The 24,472-nt window shown below is 49.3% G+C and overlaps 1 protein-coding gene across 4 annotated transcripts in view; it reads left to right on the top strand.

The window, feature by feature from the left end:
- Positions 1 to 23,222, top strand: part of DAG1 (dystroglycan 1) — a 61,596-nt gene extending 38,374 nt beyond the window's left edge. For 3 of the 4 annotated variants that reach the window (XM_060204727.1, XM_060204725.1, XM_060204726.1), the window contains exons 2-3: positions 6,464 to 6,861; positions 18,428 to 23,222. In XM_060204727.1, coding sequence (XP_060060710.1) covers positions 6,577 to 6,861; positions 18,428 to 20,830 — 2,688 coding nt within the window. In that variant the 5' untranslated portion in view covers positions 6,464 to 6,576 and the 3' untranslated portion in view covers positions 20,831 to 23,222. The remainder of the gene's footprint in view (positions 1 to 6,463; positions 6,862 to 18,427) is intronic. The other variant, XM_060204728.1, reaches the window with a different exon arrangement.
- The last annotated feature ends 1,250 nt before the right edge of the window (positions 23,223 to 24,472 follow it).

Genomic DNA, 24,472 nt, shown 5'->3' with positions numbered 1-24,472 from the left:
GTTTGATGAAAGCTGGCACCGTTTGCAGGAAAATCCTGTGCACTTTCTCTCCAGTCTTAATGTCAGTATATCCAGATTGTGGTATAAACATGTAGCATAAAATTGATAATTTAGACATTAAATTCTCAAAGTTTGAGGAGAGCCAAAGTTCTGGCACATGGTGGGGAGAATACAGGTCCATGAAAAATGATGAGTGGGGGTTGTATTGTTAAATGGGAATCTGGGGAATGTTATGCATGTTCAAACTATTGTATTTACTGTTGAATGTAAAGCATTAATTCCCCAATAAAGAAATAAATTATTTAAAAAAAAAAGTTCTGGCACATGGGATGCTGGAGACTGAACTCAAGACCTCATGCCTGAGAGTCTGGTGCTTTATTCGCTATGCTGCCCATCTCCGACGTTTCTGAGTGTCCTGGCCAGCAGCGAGTGCTGTTGACGAGTATACATTCTGGCGGAGTGTAGCGAGAGTGTAGCGAGAACTGGTCTCCAGTGAGCTGTGACACAGAAAATGTTAAAGATCTACCAAGATCACAAATCATGGTCTAGTGGTCAGCCTGGTCCTGAGCTTTCTCTCTCCCCTCATGTAGGACTTGTTGCGCCCGAGTGAGTGTGTGACCAGGTAGTCAACCTTTGCTTCCTTCCTGCCTTTGTTGGGGCAGAAAAAACAGCCTATAGAAGCTCTTCCTGGACCGCTGCGTTCGGTTTCTGTGACAAGTGAGAATTCCTGAGAGCTCTCCAAGTGAAACAAGTGTGGCCCCCGGTCTTCAGAGGTGGCAGCCTTCTTCTCCGGCATGTTTTCCCTCTTAGGTTTCTGTAGGTCACCCTGAAGCCCTCTGAAATATCCCCAGCCCTGAAAGACTTCTCTGTGGCTGCCCCCACCTCTGGTCTCTGTGTGGTGCCTGAGGAGTGCGTGGAGGGAGGGAGCTGCTTTTTATGTTGGGGAAACCTCCTCTGCCGCTGAACTGTGAGCAGTTTCAGTGTGACTGGCCCTCTTCTTCATGGCATGCTAAAGAGTGAAAAAAAGTCAGTTTTTAACTCAAAGCAGAGAAATTTGCCTACCTTTTGGTATTTAAGGCCCAGATGAACAATGACTTCACACTACTGTTTTCCTAAATCAAGTACATCCTGTTGGTCATCAGATTGAACAGTTTTTAAAAAATTTTTTTGTTGCCCTTGTTGTTTTATTGTTGTAGTTATTATTGTTGTTGTTGTTGTTGTTGTTGGATAGGACAGAGAGAAATGGAGAGAGGAGGGGAAGACAGAGAGGAGGCGAGATAGACACCTGCAGACCTGCTTCACCGCCTGTGAAGCTACTCCCCTGCAGGTGGGGAGCCGGGGTTTGAACCAGGATCCTTGTGCTTTGCTCCACCTGTGCTTAACCCGCTGCGCTACAGCCCGACTCCCCAGATTGAACAGTTTTAAGCTGGTCAACCTTTTCCAGTATTCTTACGGTTATGCTACTGACTTTAACTTTTAATTTTAATTCTGCATGTCTGGGCAAGAACCTTTTTGCTAGATGGAACTAAAATTATAGTTTCAGTTAAGACTTTTGACTTGATTTTCTGAATCTATAGCAGGGACTGAACATGTGTTACTTTAGTTTGGTTTTAAATAGAACCCGGGGCCGGGTCATGACGCACTTGGCTGAGTGTAAACATCCCGTCCACAGGACCCCCCACCTGCAAGGGGGGCAGCTCTACATTGGTGAAACAGTGCTGTCTCTCTGTCTGAAAAAGTCGACTCAGAGTGCTGAGGCCCTGGTGACAACTGAAAAAATAAAAAATACACAAGGCTGCTTTTTACCAAGTTGCCAAAAGGTCTTTTCTCCCCAGAGCCTGGAAAACCAGCACACAGCAGTTGGAGTTGTGCCCTGGACATCGCCTGCTTCCAAATGCAGAGCACTTAGTCAGCCCGTGAAATAGATGCCCCGTGTCATCATGTGTCCACAGATAGCAGGCTGGTGGGGCAGGGCGTGTCTCACCGCCCTTGCTGTTTTCAAGCAAGCTGAGGATTTAAAAATGGAGAATCAGGTTAGGAAAGTAAGAGATTAACTGAATTTAATTTAATTAAGTATAAAGAAACTTAGAAAAGCAAGTCTTGTATAACCGTCCCATCATTCTACGGGTGGGTGTCTGACACTTTGCTTGCTTAGCATAATCAGTGATTTCACCAAATATGTCCCTGCCCTTCTGTCTCTCTTGAGCTGAGATATCTCAGTTAAATTTAACTCCTAAAGCCTCAAGAGTTAAAATGCACATTGTATAAGAATTGAAATCTAGAATGTGTAAGAGAAAACTTCACTGTCACAATTTAAAATAGTTTTTTAAAAAAGGAAACCTAGAAAGAAATGTAATTAGGTGGTAAAGTAGAATAGGGAAGGTGTAAGAAGACAGATAGCAGGGAGGCGCCTCTGAAGTGGCGCCACAGATGAAGTGCTGAGTAAGGAATACTGCAGGTGTCTCCTCTCCCTCCCAGCCTCCCCTTCCCTTTGAATTTCTCTGTCTCTTAAAAAAATCTGTCAGGATCTGTGGAGTTATTCTGCAGGCACTGAGCCCCAGTGATAACTCTGGTGGCATCTATTTTAATTGTTTAAATTTGTTTATTTTTATTTGGCAAGTTTTTAAAAAATTTATATTTATTTTCCCTTTTGTGGCCCTTGATTTTTATTGTTGTAGTTGCTGCTGTGAAGCGACTCACCTGCAGGTGGAGAGCCGGGGGCTCGAACTGGGATCCTTATGCCACCGGTCCTTGGGTCCTTGCACCATGTGTGCTTAACCTGCCACACTACTGCCCCACTCCCTCCCCCCTTTTTAAATTTTTTAATTTTTTTGAGAGAGATTCGGAGAGAGAAATACACAGAGAGAAACACCAGAGCACTGCTCAGCTCTGGCTTATGGTGGTGCCGGGGATTGAACCTGGGATTTAGGAGCCTCAGGCTTGAGAATCTCTTTGCATAACCATTATGCTATCCACCACCACCACCACCCCCCCTTTAACCAGAGTACAGTGCTCTGGTTCATAGTGATGTTGGGACTTTGGACCTCAGGCATGAGTCTCTTTGCATAACCATTATGTTATCTGCCCCACAAGCAATTTTTTTTAGTGGTACAGAACATTGAACCTGGGACTTCAGAACCTCAGACATGAAAGTTTTCTTTTTCTTTTCCCCCTCCCTCCTTCTCCTCTTTTTCTGCATAACCATCATGCTACCCCTACTTCTGATATTTGTTATCTCAGTTATCAACTACTGTTTGCTTGTTTATCCATTCAGTTTGAGACCCCTGGTTCTGGATATGAGGGATTTCCCCCCCCCAAAAAAAAAAAAAAAGTTGGGCTACTTTGTTCTGAAACTTTGAGAGGTTTAGCCGGCTTTTTCTGACACCCTCATAGCAGAGGAGGGGCAGGAGAAAAGTGCAGGTTCCCTCTCAGCCCCAGTGCCCTTGTTGGGGGGGGCGCAGATGGGTGTTCCCGACCCCTAGGTCTCAGGAGCATTGCACAGTGATGAGTGCTGTTTTTCTTCTCCTCCTGTTGAGGCGTCCCCACAGGCAGTAGGGAGAGAGCCCTTGTCAGTTCCTGTGTGGGTGTGCCTTCCACTGCCATGAATATATATATATATGGAGAGGAGGCTGCTTACTATGGCTGACCTGTAGGGATGAAGCTTCCAGCTTCCAACTGGGCCACTCTGACAGTTCCCCCTTCCTTCCTTCCTTCCTTCCTTCCTTCCTTCCTTCCTTCCTTCCTTCCTTCCTTCCTTCTATTTATTTCTTTTTTGTTGCCCTTGTTTCCATTGTTGTTGTAGTTATTGTTGTTGATGTTGTCGTTGTTGGATAGGACAGAGAGAAATGGAGAGAGGAGGGGAAGACAGAGAGGGAGAGAGAAAGACAGACACCTGCAGACCTGCTTCACCGCCTGTGAAGCGACTCCCCTGCAGGTGGGGAGCCGGGGGCTCGAACCAGGATCCTTAAGCTCGTCCTTGCGCTTTGCACCACATGGCTTAACCCGCTGCGCTACTGCCCGACTCCCTCTCTCTCTCTCTCTCTCTCTCCCTCCCTCCCTCCCTCCCTCTCTCTCTCTTTCTTTCTCTCTTTCTCTTTCTCTTCTCTCTCCTTCCTTCCTTCTCTCTTATTTTTTTTTTTAAAGTTTCTTTTAAAAATTCTTTAGGGAGTCGGGCAGTAGCACAGCGGGTTAAGCGCACGTGGCAAAGCATAAGGACCAGTGTAAGGATCCCGGTTCAAGCCCCCGGCTCCCCAACTGCAGGAGGTTCGCTTCAAAGACAGTGAAGCAGGTCTGCAGGTGTCTGTCTTTCTCTCCCCCTCTCTTCTCCTCCTCTCTCCATTTCTCTGTCCTATCCAGCAATGACAACATCAATAACAATAGCTACAGTGATAATAAAAACAACAAGGGCAACAAAAAGAAGTAAATATTTTTAAAGAATTAACTTTATTTATTGGATAGAGACAGCCAGAAATTAAGAGGAGGAGGGGAGATAGAGAAGGCGAGAGACACCTGCAGACCTGCTTCACCACTCGCAAAGCTTTCCCCTTGCAGCTGGGAATTAGGGGCTCGAACCCGGATCCTTGTGCACTGTAATATGTGCGCTCAACCAGGTGTGCCACCACACGGCCCTCCTTCCTCCCCTCCCCTCCCCTCCCCTCCCCTCCCCTCCCCTCCCCTCCCCTCCCCTCCCCTTCCTTCCTTCCTTCCTTCCTTAATATTTATTAACGAAAGGGATAGGAGGAGAGAGAAAGAACCAGACATCACTCTGGTACATATGTTGCCGGGAATCGAACTCAGGCCCTCACACTTGAGAGTCCAGTGCTTTATCTACTGCATCACCTATGACAGTTCTTCAGAGGGGTTATTATTAGATCGCGTTGTCACCAGCTCATGAGGTGGAAATCTAGGATCCTCTTAGATTAGCCTTTCAGTAGTGTGGGTGGGGTTGGGCTATCAGTTTTTTCTGTGATATTTCACTAGAATAGAGCTGTTCTTGTCCTAATGTATTCTGTTTACTAGGCTGTCCCTTTCCTTCTCCGCTGGCTAAAGAAAGCAAACTTTTGTTTGGATTTTTTTTTTTTTTTCGTCTCATTTCTTGGCATTTCTGAGTCGCCAGCTTCTTTAGCTCTAATTCTGGGTTGTATGAGTCAAAAAAGAAACCCCAGGGGACTCGGCACTGTGCAGTTTCTTGAGTCCTGGGGCGTTGAGGCAGCTGGTCTGCCTTTAGAAATTTTAGAGTTTCGGGAGTCGGGCGGTAGCACAGCGGTTAAGCGCAGGTGGCGCAAAACACAATGACCCGCGAGAGGATCCCGGTTCAAGCCACTGGCTCCCCACCTGCAGGGGAGTCGTTTCACAAGTGGTGAAGCAGGTCTGCAGGCGTCTTTTTCTCTTCCCTCTCTATCTCCCCCTCCTCTCTCCATTTGTCTCTGTCCTATCCTACAACGAAGACATCAATAACAACAATAATAACTACAACAATAAAACAACAAGGGCAAAAACAAAGGGAAAATGAATAAATAAATATAAAAAATAACTTTAAAAAAAAGAAATTTTAGAGTTTCTTGCTGATGTTACATATTATGCCCAGGACTTTAAACATTTTTTTAAAAAGAATTTATTTATTTATTCATGAGAAAGATAGGAGGATAGAAAGAACCAGATATCACTCTGGTACATGTGCTGTCGGGGATCGAACTCAGGACCTCATACTTGAGAATCTTATGTAATGAACAACTAAGTGAAACCATGTGTACTCCCGTGCTCTACATCTGCTGAAGTAGTTCAGTCGTCTTTTAAAAAGTTTTTGAGTTTGAACATTTTTTAATCATTTTATTGGGGGGAATGATTTTCAGAACACTTTTGACTCATGGATACAATTGATGTCTTTTTTTTTTTTTTTTTTTTTTTTGCCTCCAGGGTTATTGCTGGGGCTCAGTGCCTGCACCATGACTCCACTGCTCCTGGAGGCCATTTTCCCCCCTTTTGTTGCCCTTGTTGTTATTATTGTTATTGTTGATGCCGTTCATTGTTGGGTAAGACAGAGAGAAATGGAGAGAGGAGGGGAAAACAGAGGGGGAGAGAAAGACAGACACCTGCAGACCTGCTTCACCGCTTTTGAAGCGACTCCGCTGTAGGTGGAGGCTTAGTGCCTGAGTGATTCTGTCAGCAGATCCCCCCCCCCCCCACACACACACACACAGAGGGAGAAGGACAGAAACACAAGGACACCACAGCATCATTTCACTGTTTGTGAAGCTTCCCCATTGCATGGTGCTCCCAGATGGCAGCTGGGGGCTTGAACTTGTGTCTTCGTGCATAGTGAAGTATGTGCTCTACAGGTGAGACTTGGCCATCTCAAGCTGGATCAAGGTAGACTCCTTTGGTTAGGATCAGTTAGGGCTACTTTGCATAACTTTGAAACCACGGAGGTCGCTAAAGCCTTCGCCCACTCTTTCTTTTTCAGGCTCTGGGTGCTCTGAGATGGAGCAGGTGTGCAGAGGGTGAGGACCCACCTGTGGGACCACATCGTTTCCCTCCCTTCCTGTCGACCGTCGGCTTGAGCAGACTCAGCCTGGGATGAGGATGTCTGTGGACTTTTCGCTGCTGCTTCCCCTCTGGGGGAGGACCTTTCTACTTCTGCTTTTGGTGGCTGTGGCTCAGTGCCACTGGCCCAGTGAACCTTCAGAGGCTGTCAGGGACTGGGAACATCAGCTCGAGGCATCCATGCACTCGGTGCTCTCAGACCTCCACGAGACTGCTCCCACGGTGGTGGGCATTCCTGATGGCACAGCTGTTGTTGGGCGCTCATTTCGAGTGACCATTCCAACAGATTTAATCTCTTCCAATGGAGAAGTCATCAAGGTGAGACTTGTATAGAAGTGTGAATGAGGAGGAATTTTCATCTTTTTTAAGATTTGGTTTTTTGTTTCAGTTTAGTTTTTTTTGCCTCCAGGGTTACTGCTGGGGCTTGGTACCTGCACCACGAATCCACTGCTCCTGGAGGCTATTTTTTCACTTTTGTTGCCCTTGTTTATTGTTGTTGTTGCTGTAATTATTGTTGGATAGGGCAGAGAGAAATCTAGAGAGGAGGGGAAGATAGAGAGGGGGAGAGAAAGACACCTGCAAACCTGTTTCACCACTTGTGAAGTGACTTCCCTGCAGGTGGGGATCTGGGGGCTTGAACTGGGCTCCTTATGCTGGTCCTTGGGCTTTGCGCCACCTGCGCTTAACCCACTGCACTACCGCCCTCCCTTCTCAGTTTAGTTTTTCGGTTCTAAGTTTCAAGTTCAGTTCTTATAGTGCCCTTTAAGAGATCTGCACCCATTAATGTTTGGAAGAACATTAATCTGGGGAGCCAGATACCTCAGAACAGAATTCTAAACATGTATTCTTGCCCCATTCTGAGAGTATCACCTAGAGAAAATGTGAGTGGGCCAGGTGGAAGTAAACCCAGTGAGCACACACACATACTATAAGCTCAAAGAGCCGTTTCCGAGCCCCTGGCTCCCACCTGCAGGGGGGAAGCTTTATTACTGGTGAGGCAATGCTGCAGATGTCTCTCTCTCTGCTTCTCTGTCTCCACCCAAATAAATCAATAAAGTGTTAAAGAAATGAAAGTTTGGGGACCAGCAGGTGGCACACCTGGCTGAGCACACATGTTATAATGTGCGAGGACCCAGGTGCGAACCCCCACTCCCCACCTACAGGGGGAAAGCTTTGCAAGTGGGGAAATAGTGCTGCAAGTGTCTCTCTGTCTCTCTCCCTATCATCTCCTTCCCTCTAAAATTCCAGCGATCTCTATCCAATAAGTAAATATAAGTAGAAAAAAAAAATGAAAGTTTGCAGAATCTTTATGCCATGCTACCTTCCTGCCTGAACCGAATCTTAACCTAAGGTATAAATACAGGGATTTTGTTCCAACTTGATGGTCTTTGCTTACTAAGGTCTTTAGTCACTCAAGAACTAAGATTAATACCTAAACTTGAGCCTTGCCACATCTAATTTTGGGGAAACAGCCCAGAGAGCATGAGGATATATGACCCATGTCAAAGCAGGAGACCTGGACTGGCCTAGGATGAAAGTCAGGTGACAGGAAGCTTTTGTCTGAGGAAACACTATCCCTCTTCTGAGGTTGTGATTCTTTGACATTTCTCCTATATCCTGAGTGAATTTGCATTGTGACCGTTAGGCGTGTAAAGTATATCCCACAAGCTAGTGACAGTCTCCTAGCATACAGATCAGCACACACGTCTGTATCTCTGTGTGTGTGTGTGTGTGAGACAGGAGGAAGAGAGAGAGAACCAAGGCAGCACTCTGGGAAATGTGATGCTGGGGACTGAACTTGAGACCTCGTGCTTGAGAGTCTAACAATGAAATCGTGTAAGTTCAAAGCCCAGAAGGCAAAAGAAAAATTTATTTAAAAAACTTATTTATTTTATTTTATGTTTATTTCTTTCTTTTCCCTTTTGTTGCCCTTTTTTATTGTTGTTGTAGTTTTATTGTTGGTGTTATTGATGTCGTTGTTGTTGGATAGGACAGAGAGAAATGGAGAGAGGAGGGAAGACAGAGAGGGGGAGAGAAAGACACCTGCAGACCTGCTTCACCACCTGTGAAGCGACTCGGAGTCGGGGGCTCGAACCGGGATCCTTATGCTGGTCCTTGCGCTTTGCGCCACGTGCGCTTAACCCGCTGTGCTACCACTTGACTCCCTCTTAATAATCTTTTTTTTTAATATTTATTTTATTTATTCCCTTTTGTTGCCCTTGTTGTTTTATTGTTGTTGTTGTCATTGTTGTTGGATAGGACAGAGAGAAATGGAGAGAGGAGGGGAGGACAGAGAGGAGGAGAGAAAGCTAGACACCTGCAGACCTGCTTCACCGCCTGTGAAGCGACTCCCCTGCAGGTGGGGAGCCGGGGTTCGAACCGGCATCCTTATGCCGGTCCTTGTGCTTTGCGCCACCTGCGCTTAACCGGCTGCGCTACAGCCCGACTCCCCTTAATAATCTTATACCAGGATTGTATGGTGTGGGAAATAAGAAATCTTTATTTCTTATTTCTTATAAACAATCTTTATTTCTTATTTAAAGAAATCTTTATTTCTTATTTCTTATAAACAAAAGAAAGCTTTTGTTTCCTATCCATAAAACAAGATTACAAAGGTTTGATATTAAAGCAGATTCCTCTCTTTCACTATGATGTATAAATATAATTTGTGAGAAAAGGGACAAGAAAATCCCCTGTGGGTCCTAGCACACAGTGAATTCCTTCATGGTTTTCTGTATTCATCAGGAGTTGTCCATGGCACACAGACATCTCAAAGAGAGCTAGATCATACCTGACATACTTTGAATCTTTTTTCATTTGTGTAGTTTGAATTTTCCTTCCTGGGTTACTAACTATCTTTGATGATACAACTCATTTTCATAAGCTTTGTGCCACGGCTTCACACATGGGCATTACCATTACTTAGGAGGCTTCTCTGGGTCGACTTTCCCTCTCTCTAAAGAGAGAGGAGAGAGGGGGAAGGTGTGAGACTCCATAGCACTGCTCCATCATCTTGCAGCTCCTGTGATGTCAAGCCCTTATGGTACCAGGGTTTGAACTCATGGTGAGGCACGCCTTCTGTTGGGTGAGCTATCTCCCTGTCCAGGAATGTAACATCCACTGGCTGCCTAACATCTTTCTGTGAAGAACTTTTCGTATCTTGGTCCCAAAGAGCTTTGCTGGGTTGACCTCTAAACGTCGTTCTATACTGTCAACAGAGCAACTTATACTGTCTTCCAAGCTTCTACTTGCTTACTTCTTCCCAGGTTCCCTACTTCCATCTTTGACCCCTCAATCTGTTCTCTACACTGAAGAGACAGCTTTATCTGTAAAACTTTAGTCTGATAAAGCTACCCATGGTCAGGTTGCCCTTAGGATCACGCCCATTGTGATCCAACCTCTGGCCTGCCTCCCTCTCCCTCTTTCCCTGCCCCTTTCCCTTTGTATGCCGTGACCCAGCCACCCCAGCCTTTCTCTGCTCTGTGTCTCTGGCAAACTCAGGAGCCACCCCATGCCTCTTTCTCTCCTCTATTGGCAATGTTAGAGTCACCTCTTTCAGATTGGATTTGAATGCTCCTTGAGACATTGAAGCCCTTTCCCTCTAACCTGGTGAAAGCAACATTCCTGTAAAACCCTATGCTTCTGCTTCTAGCAGAATTCTGTACTTGAAATTCTTGTTTCTTTTTGTTCGTATGCATGCTTAACTCAAGCTTCCTGTGGGGTTTCCAAGTGAAAGCTGATCATCACGTCAATTTGAACATGACACAGTTACCTAATGAGGGCCCATGGGCAGAGATTAGATGACGCACTTGTCGTATTCGCTGACTGGTAGGGAGAGTGCGTGAGGATTGATGATGGAGCGATTAATGGTCTGCAGCAGCCTGAATAGCAGTTCGTCAAAGGGAGAGATAATTACCACTCTAAGTGAGCTGCCCGGTGTGACCTGTGTGGACTGCTTGTTGACGCTGATTCAGAAGGTTGTGGCATCTCTGAGGGTCTCAGTGGCAGAGGCTGTGTTCCTTGGCATCAGCTCTGTGTGCCCATCATGTGCCAGCACCTAAAACAAAGACTTCCCTATACTTTATACACCAGGAAGGGAGTCGGGAGAAAGAGGCTCCTGCCTACCTCGAGGATGCGACCCCGAGGGAGGGTCTGTGTCCTCTGCTGTGCCCCGCACGGACGCTGTCATGTCTTTTGGATAGAGACAGAAGTTGAGGAGGCAGGGGGAGATAAGAGAATCAGAGACACCTGCAGCCCTGCTTCACCACTTTGAAGCTTCCCCCTGCAGGTGGGGACCAGGGGCTTGAACCCAGTCCTTGTGCACTGTGATGTGTGCGCTCAGCCAGGTACACCAGCACTCGGCCCCCACTTTCATGTCTTTCTGGGACTTGGGCGTCTCGGTCATGAAAGTCTTGTTTAGTAACCATTCCACTGCCTCCAGGGTCTGCGGGAAGGGGCTCCACAGAAACCAGTTGATTGTTTTCTGAACAGATCCTGCACTATTATGACTTTGCCTGATTCTTGCTTCTTGATATTATTGCTTCTCCGACATGACTGAGCATGGGGCCGGCTGAAGCATGGTGATTATATACGTGGAGATGTTTAAACTTTTTCTCTGTAGAACTGTCGGAATTTTTTTGCCCCCCTCAGGAAATGACTGAGCTCTTCTTAGAGTCCTGTGGGGGTCCTTTTTTTTTTTTTTTTTTTTTTAAAAAAAAAATCTTTTTGTTATTCCCTGCAGACAGTGTGGACTTTCCCTCTGCCCAAGACTGTCTGCAGCCTGAGAACAATCCTTGCTGGGACCATGCTCTCAGCTGTTGGCGTGGGCCCTCATTGTTCCCCTGAGAACAATGGATGCTCTTTTTGGCCTAGAAGGGAGGTTCATGAAAGGAGCATTTCTCTGGATGCTTGAGAGCTTTGTGACAACTCCCGCCTGTATGAGATGAACTGTGGTTTTCCCTGCCTTGAGTGGGTGTTCCCGGCTCTGAATGGACCCCTTGTGAATACAGCACACCGGGAAATGTGGGTTGGAGAAAGAAGGCGGGGGGTTCAGAATGGCATTTATCCAGACTCATCAACTCTACGTACTGAGCATTTAGGCTTCTGTGTTAGTTGTTTTTAAGTTTCTGAGAAGGCTTGAAGGATAACATTGATAAAGTGAGATGTTGTTAGGATTTGAAGTTGAGCGACTGATTCTGGGAACTTTCAGTCTTTTTTCAGATTTATTTACTAATGAGAGAGAGAGGGGGAGGGAGGGAGGGAGCGAGGGAGCGAGCTCGAAGCATTACTCTGGGCACAGTCTGGGAGATGGCCCAGTGGACAAGGCATCAGACTCTCGAGCATTACCCCGGCACATGCAGCGTGAAGTGAGGAGTGCGCCCCGGGCCTGGCCCGCAGCCTCACGTTATGCGTTCGGTCTGGACTCAGCTCCTAGGCGCCTAGGCAGGAAGTCAGCACCGAAAGAGCACCGTGTGTCTGGCCCTGTGGTGCTATCATCCCCCCCGTGCCCCTGTCCCTCTTCCTGCTGCTGCTGTCACTGGGGTTTTACCGCTTCAGACCGACACGTTCAGATGAAGGGAGAGACACCACAGCACTGCAGCCTCTTCTGTGAGGTAGAGGTTGAGCTGGAGCCTTGGCTCCAAGTCTGGCCAAACAGGCTCACTACCGAGACAGCCATTTTGCTGGCCCCCTTTCCCCTTTTCTTTTTACGGAGAAGAAAATATGTTGCGGCGGGATGAAGACAGCCTTCCTGGGGCAGGGCCCAGCTGAGGCTGCTGGGGATGGGGCCTCCCCTCGGCGGAGTCGCCACACACCTGAGTCCTGGCCCCTCACGGAGCTGCGTTTCTCGGCGGCGCTTTCGCGTGCCCCTTTATCTTTAGGTCCGGAAAGGAAAGGCCACGTGGCCCAGGGCCGGGAAGTTTTGAAGGCTGGGGTGGGGGTGGCATCTGGAGAGCTGGAGCTAAGGGGCTTCGTCAGGGCCGTACAGACATTGAGTCGCTGAACACCCCTGAAGTGAGCACCTGTGGAGGGTGGGGCCGCCAGTAGAGTCATTCAGAAGTGCTGGGGTGCTGCCAGGCCTTCAGGTATGTTGAGACCTCCCGTGTCAGGGGTTTTCCCCCAGTGGCCTTGAAAATGGATAAATACCAGCTTGCCTGTGACTTGGCGCAGTTCCTTGTGGAGCTTGGATTTGTTCTGTATCCCATGACCCTTCTAGTAAAATGAATCACTGCCACTCAAAGTACTGCCTGAACTTGCTAGTCCCGTACCGCGATGCTTGGCCATGCGTGGGGTTTTGAATACAACAAGTGAGCAACAGTAGAGCAAATATTAACACTTGTTAAAAGTTAATATGTACCATGACCAGTACATGTCAGGACTCCAGGACCCGAAGGAGCCAGAGTTTGTGGAGGGGAGAGCAGATGTGTAGTGGAGAGATCTGTTTCTCTCACTGGGCTTGCCCTAAATATTTGCTGAGCTGTGGATAGCTAGACAAAGAACTTGTTTCAGTAATCTTTGAGTAGCATAATGGTTACTATGCAAAAAGACTTTCATGCCTCAGGCTCTGAAATCCCAGGTTCAGTCCCCCACACCATCATAAGACAGAGCTGAGCAGTGCTTTAATGAGGATAGATTATACAATCAAGACAGCGAGGCCGGGTGGTGGTGCACCTGGTTGAATGCACATGCTACAGTGCACAAGGACCTGGGTTTAAACCCCCATTCTCACCTGCCGGAGGAAAGCTTCACAAGTGGTGAAGCAGTGCTGCAGGTGTCTCTCTGTCTCTCCCCTTCACTACCTCCCTCTTCCTCTTAATTTCCAGCTGTCTGTACAATAAAAGATTATGATAATAATAATAAATAACTTGGAAGACCACAATCATTATTAAAAAATATAGGGGAGTCGGGCGGTAGCGCAGTGGGTTAAGCGCAGGTGGCGCAAAGTGCAAGGACCGGCGTTTGAGCCCCGGCTCCCCACCTGCAGGGGAGTCGCTTTGTAATTGGTCAAGCAGGTCTGCAGGTGTCTGTCTGTCTCTCCCGTCTCTGTCTTCCCCTTCCTCTCTCCATTTCTCTCTGTCCTATCCAGCAACAACGACATCAATCATAACTACAACAATAAAACAACAAGGGCAACAAAAGGGGATAAATAATAAATAAATATTAAATAAAATAAAATAAAACCAGAATAGCAGTTAGGAGGTAGTTCAGCAGGTGAGCACTGGACTTGCATGTGTGAGACCCCTGGTTTGATTGTTGCCAGAGCAGTGCTCTGATATCTGGGTGTAGGTATGATTAAAAATAAATAATTAAAAAAATCAAAATAAAGCTATCACTTTTCTTCTGCTTCATTTAAAAGTGAGCATTATGGGGGCCAGGCAGTAGGGCAGCGGGTTAAGCACATACGGCTCGAAGTGCAAGGATCCCAGTTCAAGTCCCCGGCTCCCCACCTGCAGGGGGCTTGCTTCACAAGCGGTGAAGCAGGTCTACAGGTGTCTGTCTTTCTCTCCCCCTCTCTGTCTTCCCCTCCTCTCTCCATTTCTCTCTGTCCTATCCAACAACAACAGTAACAACAATAAACAACAAAGACAACAAATGGCCTCCAGGAGCCGTGGATTCGTGGTGCGGGCACCAAGAGTCTAAGCGATAACTCTGGAGACAAAAATAGAGTGAGTATTGTGTCTCACCGTGTGAAACCAGTGGTTTTCATGAATGTTTGTTACCTGTTGTTGACATGTTACAGTGTTTTTTGTCATGTTAAACTCAAGTGTATGCCTTGTTAGAAGCCTTGACCAAAGATTGGTCTGGTATATCTTATCTTTCCCCCTCCAGGGTTATTATTGGGGCTCGGTGCCTGCACTATGAAGCCACTGCTCCTGGAGGCCATTTTCCCCAATTTGTTGCTCTTATTGTTATTGTTGCCATTGCTGTTGTTGCTGGATAGGGCAAAGAGAAATCGAGAGAGGAGGGGGAGACGGGGGGGATAGACACCTGCAGACCTGCTTCACCACTTGTGAAGCGACCCCTCTGCAGGTGGAGAGTGGGGGGCTCGAACCGGGATCCTGTGCTATCTATCTCCCGACACCCAGGACCCTTTTCTTTTTCATGGTAGAAAACAGCTTTGCATGGCTAGAGATAGCCCAGGGAATGCACTTGGGTTGCGTCCTCCTGTATCCTGATGTAACACACAGGGTTAATCTTCCTGCCTGGACACTCAGGAATGTTCTGTGGGGCTGACCCACTAGTTCGCATCCCCCTCTGGGGTCTCTTCTGACTTTCACCAGTCTTGTTTATTCTCAACAGTGGCTTCTCCGTGGCTGGCTCCACCAACGGCTCCTTTCCAGACCCTTCTTCCTGTCTCCTCTCTGCCCTCTGCCGAGTCAAGCGCTCTCTCATCCCTTTCGTGGTCATTGCTGGAGTGGTGTTAAGAAGCTCCCAGGCTGGTTGAAGACCTGGGTCTATACACTGGTTCATTACTGCCCTGCCTCTCACCCACATTACTCCACATTACTGCCCTGCCTCTCAGAACACCCACATTACTGCCCTGCCTCTCAGAACACCTTATATCTTTGTCTCATATATTTTAAATCACTCTTTTCTTTTTATATATATATTTATTTATTTTCCCTTTTGCTGCCCTTTTTTATTGTTGTTGTAATTGTTATTGATGTCATCGTTGTTAGATACGACAGAGAAATGGAGAGAGGAGGGGAAGACGGGGAGAGAAAGACAGACACCTGCAGACCTGCTTCACCGCCTATGAAGCGACTCCCCTGCAGGTGGGGAGCCGGGGGCTCGAACCGGGATCCTTACTCCGATCATTGTGCTTTGCGCCACGTGCGCTTAACCCGCTGCACTACTGCCCGACTCCCTAAATCACTCTTTTCTTTGAAAGTCAGAGCACTGCTCTGGTCTGGTTTTTGGTGGTGCTGAGGATTGAGCCTTTGAACTCAGCACCTAAAGGCATGACCCTTATAGTGTCTCTCCACCCCTGTCACACACTTTCAACAACAAAACAAATCCAAAAACATTCAGCAGTTTTTTAATTGTTTCATTTCCAATAACTACAGTATTTATTTGTTGTCATTGTCTCTGGGGCTTCTCCACTCTGGACTTTTTCAGATAGAAAGAAACAAAGACACTGAGAGACAGACACCACAGCACTGAAACTTCTTCCAGTGAAATGAAGGCCATGCTGGTACCTGGATGGCACATGGCAAAGCAGCAGTATAGTGTTTGTTAAACATTTCTTCACTTATTTTGTTATACAGCATGCATGCAACAAATCACAATATTTGTGGAAGAAGAAGCTGTTAATAGAAAGTGTAATCTTCCACTGTAGGAAAAGCTAGCAAGTCAGACTTCACATATCCCTCTCACTGATCTTTATGCACGGGGGTACCAGTTACTGCCAGCCGTTGCTTTGTGTGCATTTAACAGAACTGAAGTGAAAAGTAAGACTTAGTCTTCAGTCTAAATGCTTGAGTAGTATTTTTGTAGATAAAGGAGATATATACCTAATACTTACCATGGATTTGTCTTCAGTTACTTTATCCTTTTTAAGATGTTTTTAAAAAGTTCATAAAATAGGGAGTCGGGCGGTAGCGCAGCGGGTTAAGCACAGGTGGCGCAAAGTGCAAGGACTGGCCTAAGGATCCTGGTTCGAGCCCCCTGCTCCCCACCTGCAGGGGCATTGCTTTGTAATTGGTGAAGCAGGCCTGCAGGTGTCTTTCTCTCCCCCTCTGTCTTCCCCTCCTCTCTCCATTTCTCTCTGTCCTATCTAACAACAATGACATCGATAACAACAGTAATAACTACAACAATGAAAAACAACAAGGGCAACAAAAGGGAAAATAAATAAATGTTAAAAAATTCATAAAGTGGTCCAGGAGATGGCGCAGTGGATAAAGCTTTGGACTCGAAAGCAGGAGGTCCCAAGTTCAACCCCCGGCAGCAAATGTACCAGAGTGATGTCTGGTTCTTTTTCTCTCTCTCCTATTTTTTCTCATGAGAAAATAAGACTTTAAAAAAGGGAGTCGGGTGGTAGCGCAGCGAGTTAAGTGCACATGGCGCAAAGCATAAGGACCGGTGTAAGGATCCCAGTTCAAGCCCCTGGCTCCCCACATGCGGGGGCGGGGGGGTGTCCCTTCACAGGCGGTGAAGCAGGTCTGCAGGTGTCTGTCTTCCTCTCCTCCTCTGTGTCTTCCCCTCCTCTCTCCATTTCTCTCTGTCCTATCCAATAACGATGACATCAACAATAGCTACAACAATGGGGGGGGGCAACAAAAAAGGAAATAAATATTAAAAAAAAACTTAAAGAAAATTTCATAAAATAAAAAATATTGACAAGACCATAGGATAAAAGGAGTATATAATTCCACACAATTCCCGCTACCAGAGTTCCATATCCCATCCCTTCCCTTGAAAGCTTTCCTGTTCTTTATCCCTCTGGGATCATGGACTCAGGATCATTATGGAGTGCAGAAGGTGGAAGGTCTGGCTTCTGTAATTGCTTCTCTGATGAACATGGGCGTTGGCAGGTCGACCTGTACTCCCAGCCTGTCCCTATCTTTCCTTAGTGGGGCAGGGCTGCGGGGAGGTGGAGCTCCAGGACACATTCACGAGGTCATCTGCCCGGGGAAGTCAGGTTGACGTCATAGTAGCATCTGTAGCTTCGTGGCTGAAAAGAATTAAGATATAAAGCAGAACAAATTGTTTAATAATCAAGAACCTAAAGGCAGAAGTATAACAGATGAGACTTGGGGTGTCCATTTTGGAAAAAGCTAATATGTGTATTTTAGGTATATTCCATGGGGCCCATGATTTTACTAATTTTTGCCTGAGCCCAATAGCTAACATGCAGATAGGCTAAAGGTATTGTCTGGGGAGATGGTGTCAGAGTTGGAAATAGGTCTAGAAAGCTGGATCAGGAAAGAGAGCAGCTCCCAAATCTGGGAAAAGTGTATAAATGTGGCGATACACTCCCAGGAGTCTCTGCTAGGACTTGTCAAATTGCAAGCTGCCCAGACCCCTGGGTCCAGGGAGGGGCAGGTACAAGCTCGCCCGGGGTCAGTCACTGAGGCACTTAGCTCCTGGCAGAAGAAAGCCTAAGGAGCAGGAGTCATTGAGGAGCCCACCAGGCATGGCTCTGCCCTTCCTGCCACAGGGAGGGAAACTTGTCAGTGTTCTTTCGTTAATAGTCAATGCCAGGCGATTGATCCCTGGGCAGAGTCTGCCAGCAAGACAAACCTTCTGTTGGCCAGTGTGTCTCTGGTCTTTATGGGATGAGACAGTGGAACTAAGTGCCTTCAGACTGACCAGAGTGGGTGCATTGCATTGCTGTGACATTGGACTGTCCCCTACACCTTGTGTGCTTCCACTTCTGGGCAGGAAAGGTTCCCGTGACCATACCTATGACGTAAACAAACTTGTGCGCATGCAGAGAATGGGAGAAGTGACAGGCGAGGCTGGAAAGGAATGTTGACCGTGCGTGAGCTACCCAGACGTGATTTTGCAGACACAGAGACAAAGCTTGTCGCTGATAAAATTTGCAACTTTTGAATTTACATCTGGGCACCTACCCGGCTGTTGGCACTGTGTGGTCCTGGGTGAGTTACCGCCTTACAGCCCAGCCCCCGTCTGGCTGGCCCAGTCCTTCATGACAGCTAGAGGGACTCTGGGTAGGACAGGGGGTGTTTTCCTGCGGCAGGAACGTCCGCTTTCATGTCCACTTTTCCTGGTCAGCCCAGGAAACACCAAGAAGGTGGTAAAGAATGGAGCCCTGCTTTCCTAGAGCCACAACACTATGCCTGAATCACAGCTCACCCTAGTGCAGTTGAGGCTGACAGCTGTGACAGTAGCACTTAACTCATGGTGGTGTCTCTTTTAGGTTTCTGCAGCGGGAAAGGAGGCCTTGCCATCCTGGCTGCACTGGGACCCACGGAGCCACACCCTCGAGGGCCTCCCCCTCGACACCGACAAGGGTGTCCACTACATCTCCGTGAGTGCCGCTCGGCTGGGGGCCAATGGGAGCCACACCCCGCAGGCCTCCAGTGTGTTCTCCATTGAGGTCTCCCCAGAGGAGCACAGCGAACCACAGTCCATGCGGGCAGCCTCGGCAGACCCCGGGGAGGTGCTGCCATCTGCCTGTGCTGCCGACGAGCCTGTGACTGTCCTCACGGTGATTCTGGACGCTGACCTCACCAAGATGACACCAAAGGAGAGGCTCGACCTCCTGCACAGGATGCAGAGCTTCTCACAAGTGGAGCTTCACAGCATGAAGCTGGTGCCAGTGGTGAATAACAGACTGTTTGACATGTCCGCTTTCATGGCCGGCCCAGGAAACGCCAAGAAGGTGGTCGAGAATGGGGCCCTGCTTTCCTGGAGGCTGGGCTGCTCCTTGAGCCAGAACAATGTGCCTGACATACGTGGTGTGGAGGCCCCTGCCAGGGAGGGGGCCATGTCTGCCCAGCTTGGCTATCCTGTGGTGGGTTGGCACATCGCCAACAAGAAGCCCCCTCTCCCCAAACGCATTCGGAGGCAGATCCATGCCACGCCCACACCTGTTACTGCCATTGGGCCTCCGACTACGGCCATCCAGGAGCCGCCGTCCAGAATCGTGCCCACCCCCACATCTCCAGCCATTGCACCTCCGACAGAGACCATGGTCCCTCCAGTCAGGGACCCAGTTCCTGGGAAGCCCACAGTCACCATTCGGACTCGAGGTGCCATTATTCAGACCCCAACACTTGGTCCCATCCAGCCCACCCGTGTGGCAGAAGCTGGCACCACAGTTCCTGGCCAGATCCGCCCAACAGTGACCATTCCTGGCTACGTGGAGCCTACAGCAGTCATTACCCCTCCCACAACGACCACCAAAAAGCCACGAGTCTCCACACCAAAACCAGCCACGCCTTCAACTGATTCTTCAACCACCACGACTCGAAGGCCAACCAAGAAGCCACGGACACCTCGACCGGTCCCCCGGGTCACTACCAAAGCCCCCGCCACCAGGTTGGAGACAGCCTCCCCACCTACTCGCATCCGCACCACCACCAGCGGGCTGCCCCGAGGAGGAGAGCCCAACCAGCGCCCCGAGCTCAAGAACCACATCGACAGAGTCGACGCCTGGGTCGGCACTTACTTTGAGGTGAAGATCCCATCAGATACCTTCTATGACCATGAGGACACCACTACGGACAAGCTGAAGCTGACGCTGAAGCTTCGGGAGCAGCAGCTGCTCGGTGAGAAGTCCTGGGTCCAGTTCAACAGCAACAGCCAGCTCATGTACGGCCTGCCGGACAGCAGCCATGTGGGCAAGCACGAGTACTTCATGCACGCCACGGACAAAGGGGGCCTGTCCGCCGTGGACGCCTTCGAGATCCACGTTCATCGGCGCCCGCAAGGGGACAAGGCGCCCGCACGCTTCAAGGCGAAGTTTGTGGGTGACCCAGCACCCGTGGTGAGCGACATCCACAGGAAGATCGCCCTGGTAAAGAAGCTGGCCTTTGCCTTTGGGGACCGAAACTGTAGCACCGTCACTCTGCAGAATATCACCCGGGGCTCCATTGTGGTGGAGTGGACCAACAACACGCTGCCCATGGAGCCCTGTCCCAAAGAGCAGATCGCGGGACTGAGCCGGAGGATCGCCGAGGACGACGGCCGACCCCGGGCTGCCTTCTCCAACACGCTGGAGCCCGACTTCAAGGCTGTGAGCGTCTCTGTGGTGGGCTCTGGTAGCTGCCGGCACCTCCAGTTTATCCCCGTGGCACCGCCCAGGAGGGTGACCTCAGTGGCGCCACCCACAGAGGTGCCGGACAGGGACCCCGAGAAGAGCAGCGAGGACGATGTCTACCTGCACACGGTCATTCCTGCGGTGGTGGTCGCGGCCATCCTGCTCATCGCAGGCATCATCGCCATGATCTGCTATCGCAAGAAGCGCAAGGGCAAGCTCACGCTGGAGGACCAGGCCACCTTCATCAAGAAGGGGGTGCCCATCATCTTTGCGGACGAGCTGGATGACTCGAAGCCCCCGCCCTCCTCCAGCATGCCCCTCATCTTGCAGGAGGAGAAAGCGCCCCTCCCCCCTCCCGAGTACCCCAACCAGAATGTGCCCGAGACCACTCCTCTGAACCAGGACACGGTGGGAGAGTACACACCCCTGCGGGATGAGGATCCCAACGCCCCCCCCTACCAGCCGCCCCCGCCCTTTACAGCCCCCATGGAGGGCAAGGGCTCCCGCCCCAAGAACATGACCCCTTACCGGTCGCCCCCTCCGTATGTCCCCCCGTAACCCACAAGCGCCTGGGTGGAGGCAGGGGTAGGGCAGGGCCCATAAGACAACGCGGTGTTGTCTGCGGAGACCATCAGCCACTGGGAGCCGACACCTGACCTAGCACACACTGACACAGGGCCTGGACGAGCCTGCCCTCTGGTCCTCCTTAACTTACCCCAAAGGAGCTGGAGAGGCTTTGGGGACAGTTTTACTTTTTTTTTTTTTTTTTTTTTTTTTTTTTGCCTAACAGCTTTTTGTTTGTTCATAGAGAATTCTTTGCTGCGTTCTTGATGGCTGGCTCTGAAAGCACTGTTGGAGTAGAGGGAGAAGGGAGGGAGGGAGGGAGGGACCGCGAATGAACTCGCAGGCAGTGCTGGGTGGCCTCCCGGCTCTCTGCGTCTTGCCTTTAACACTAATTGTACTGTTTTTTCTATTCACGTGTGTCTAGCTGCAGGATGTAACATGGAAACAGTAGCTAAAGATTAAGTTCAAAGGACTTTCAGAAGTTAAGGTTCAGTTTTTACATTTAATCTGCTGTTTACCTAAACTTGTATGTATAATTTTGGGGTGGGTATGGGGAATTGCTTTGCTAAAAATAAGCTCCCAGGTGTTTCAAACTTAGAGAAGACCAAGGGACAGTATTTTTTATCAAAGGAATCCTATTTTTTCACACTACGAACTTGGTTGCTCTGATTCCCCAGAGCCTGCCTGGGGGCCTCCCGGCCCTGGTGCTGGGCTCGCTCTCCGGCTGCTGCCAGGGTCTGGAAGCTGGAGAGGCCTCTCGGGCCGTGGACTTCCACACCCCTCACCCTTTCCCCTCTGCCGGCCCACCACCAGGGGGCTTCATTTCCATGGGAAGAGGCAGTGGTGGCCGTGGCCCCCAACTTAGGTGCTCCAGGTGGGCGGGCTGCTCATGGAGGTGGGGGGGAGGGGAGGGGACCTTGGGAGGTCCAGGGACTCGACCACATCGACTTCTTTTCTGTTACCCTGCTGGTGTGTGTTTTTCTCCCTCCTCAAAGGATCATAATGGTTTTTGAAACACTCAGTGGGGGACATTTTGGTGAAGATGCAATATTTTTATGTCATGTGATGCTCCTTCCTCACGTGACCTTGGCCGCTTTCTCCCAGTAGTCCACAGCTCCACCCTGACCTCGCCCACCCTCCTGGCACTGCAGCCCCAGGCCTTGAGCCTGAACAGCTGGACAAGGTCTGGTGGCTGGGGCGGAGTGCCGGCAATAGTTGCTAGTAAAATCCTGTGGGCTCTCAAAGCTGATTTTTTACTGAAGTTTTTATACAGCCTCAAGTTGTTTTATTAAAAAAAGATTAAAAATGGCGATGCTTACAGCAGTTTGTACAAGCTCTTAGTGTTGATTCCATGGAACTGATGGCTTTGCTCATAGAAATTTTTTTCTCCCCCTTTTTTCCTAACATTTTAAATTCTGGAATTACACTGGGGATTCTTTTGCCTTTTTTAGCAGAATGTCTGTCCATCCATCTGCATCTCTGTCCTGCTGCTCAGGGGTGCCCGCTCTCTGCTCTGATTCTCCTCCTTTGAAGGAAACCATTTTAAGCATGACTTTTTCTTAGTCTGGGAGTTATTTTGGGTGACTTTTAGGGAGGAATGTCTTTCGCAATAATGTCCCCTTCTGTGATGGAGGGCAGGTGGGTGGACCCAGGCTCCCTTTGCACACTGAGCAGCCACTTCTAAGCCATATCGAACCGTTTTTGCAGGATTCGTGTGTGCTGCCTCAGGAGGGAAGGGCCAGTCAAAGGGGAGGGCTCTCCACCTTGCCCTTCCAGAAGGCAGCTCCCCTGGCACCTTCTCCACAGGCTCTGGCCTCTCTTCCCTGCCCAGCATGGTGGGCAAGTGAACAGTGCCTCTGTTGGGGTGTGTGGGGCGGGGAAGCCTATAGCTAAAGGGCTCAGTGGACCTCTGGTGACTGGGCCTTAGACCTCCAAGTTGGAGTTTGCCCAGTGTCCCAGAGTCAGGAGCACAAGCAGGGCTGAGCTGGTGAGGTGATTTCTGATGACCTCATCAAAAAATAAACAATCCCCAGTGTTGCAGGTGAAGGCTTAAAAGGCCTTCCAAACAGCTCTGTTGCCCTTAGCAACCCCACCATCAGGCACTGCCACGCAAAGACATGGCTGGCCCAGAATGGCCTGTTGCCATAGCACCCGGAGGCGATGGGGCAGTGAACAGAATAATAACAGCAACAATGCCCTTGGAGGCAGCCTCCTCCCCTGAGCGCCAGGCTGGCGATGGTTGTTGGACTCTGAGGCAGAGAGCCAATCTCACGTTCAAATGCTCACCAACCACTGATGTGTTTATTTCCTTCTGATTTTCAGATGTGTTTTCTGCATTCTGTATAGAAACATATCAAACTAAATAAAAGCAGTGTCTTTATTACAATGTCTTTGCCTCCAAGAGTCTGTTTCCCTTAGTGTTCTAGGACATGGCATTCTTGTGATGGAAGAGAGAATCCAGCCAGGCCTACTCAGAGCTAACCTTTGAGCAGCTGATCTGATAATCTCCACAACCTTAAATTCTCCTGGCCTGAGAGCAGTGGGTGTGTGATCCGGGAGCTCGGCCGACTCTTCACTTAGTTTCTGCTCTGTCCGAGCCAGCTGAGACAGGTTTGGGGCCTCAGTTTCTCACTAGCATGGGGCTTACAGAAAACCCACTGGGTGGGAGGATAGAATGGTGCCTTCTGGGACAGGTTTTCTGCTCCAGAGCGAACCAATCCCCACAACTCCTGGGCAGGGATCTTACCAAGATGGGGACTTAGGAGTTGCTCAGACTGCACCTCCAACCCTCCTGTCTCGTCTCACTACATCATGGACTTGGGGCTAGCCAGTCTCCCAGTAGTCTCAAGGCAAGTTTAGCCTTGATTCTGTGGTGGGGAGGTGGAGGGAAATGCTTGTTGCTACGTTCTGCCCTAGTTAGGCCTCTTAACGTTGTGAAGGCCTGCCCCTGAGTGACACGTGGAGTGAATGGACCAGCTGGGTCGGCTTAACATCACGATTCAGTGTCCCGGAAGGAGCTGGGTGTTGCCAGGACACTGCACAAGAGTGTGGGAGACAGGAGATGTGACATTGGTCACAGACAGCTGGTACCTCTCTGGGCTCACCCCGTGGGGCCATCATCATCACCTGTAGCCCCAGTATAGACTGGTCCTTGCAGACAGGCTTCAATCAGAGTGGGGACCTATTCAGCGTCGAACCACGCCCACGTGCCCGGAGAGGTGGCCCCAGTACGTGCTGATTAACACACCTCAGTTCAAGGCACCAACAAACAGCAGGGTCCCGGCGAAGATCTCACCCTCAATCTTTTGGTCTTAAGTTCTACTAACCGTCTGAGAACCACTGGATTATGACTGGACTCATTGTCTTGAAGTCTAGTCAAGGGATTCCTGGTTTCAGGAGAGAACAGTAAGGTCAGCACACTGGCCTCCGACCTGCCCTACTTTCCTTTGGAAATGACTGACTCGGCAGAACCTTGCTCCCCAGCACTTTGGCCAGTTCACCATGACCTTCCCCTGGTGTGGGCTGCGACTGTGCTTGGGTCTTCTGAGCTGGAGAGAAGGTGTAGAGGGAAGGGGCAAAACAGCTGGGATGTAGGGAAGGAAGGAGGCGTGACCGCACTCGGCCATCTGCCTGCCT

The sequence above is a fragment of the Erinaceus europaeus genome, chromosome 12 (assembly GCF_950295315.1).
Source record: "Erinaceus europaeus chromosome 12, mEriEur2.1, whole genome shotgun sequence".
Classification (NCBI taxonomy): domain Eukaryota; kingdom Metazoa; phylum Chordata; class Mammalia; order Eulipotyphla; family Erinaceidae; genus Erinaceus; species Erinaceus europaeus.
This window is presented reverse-complemented; position numbering and strand designations above follow the sequence as displayed.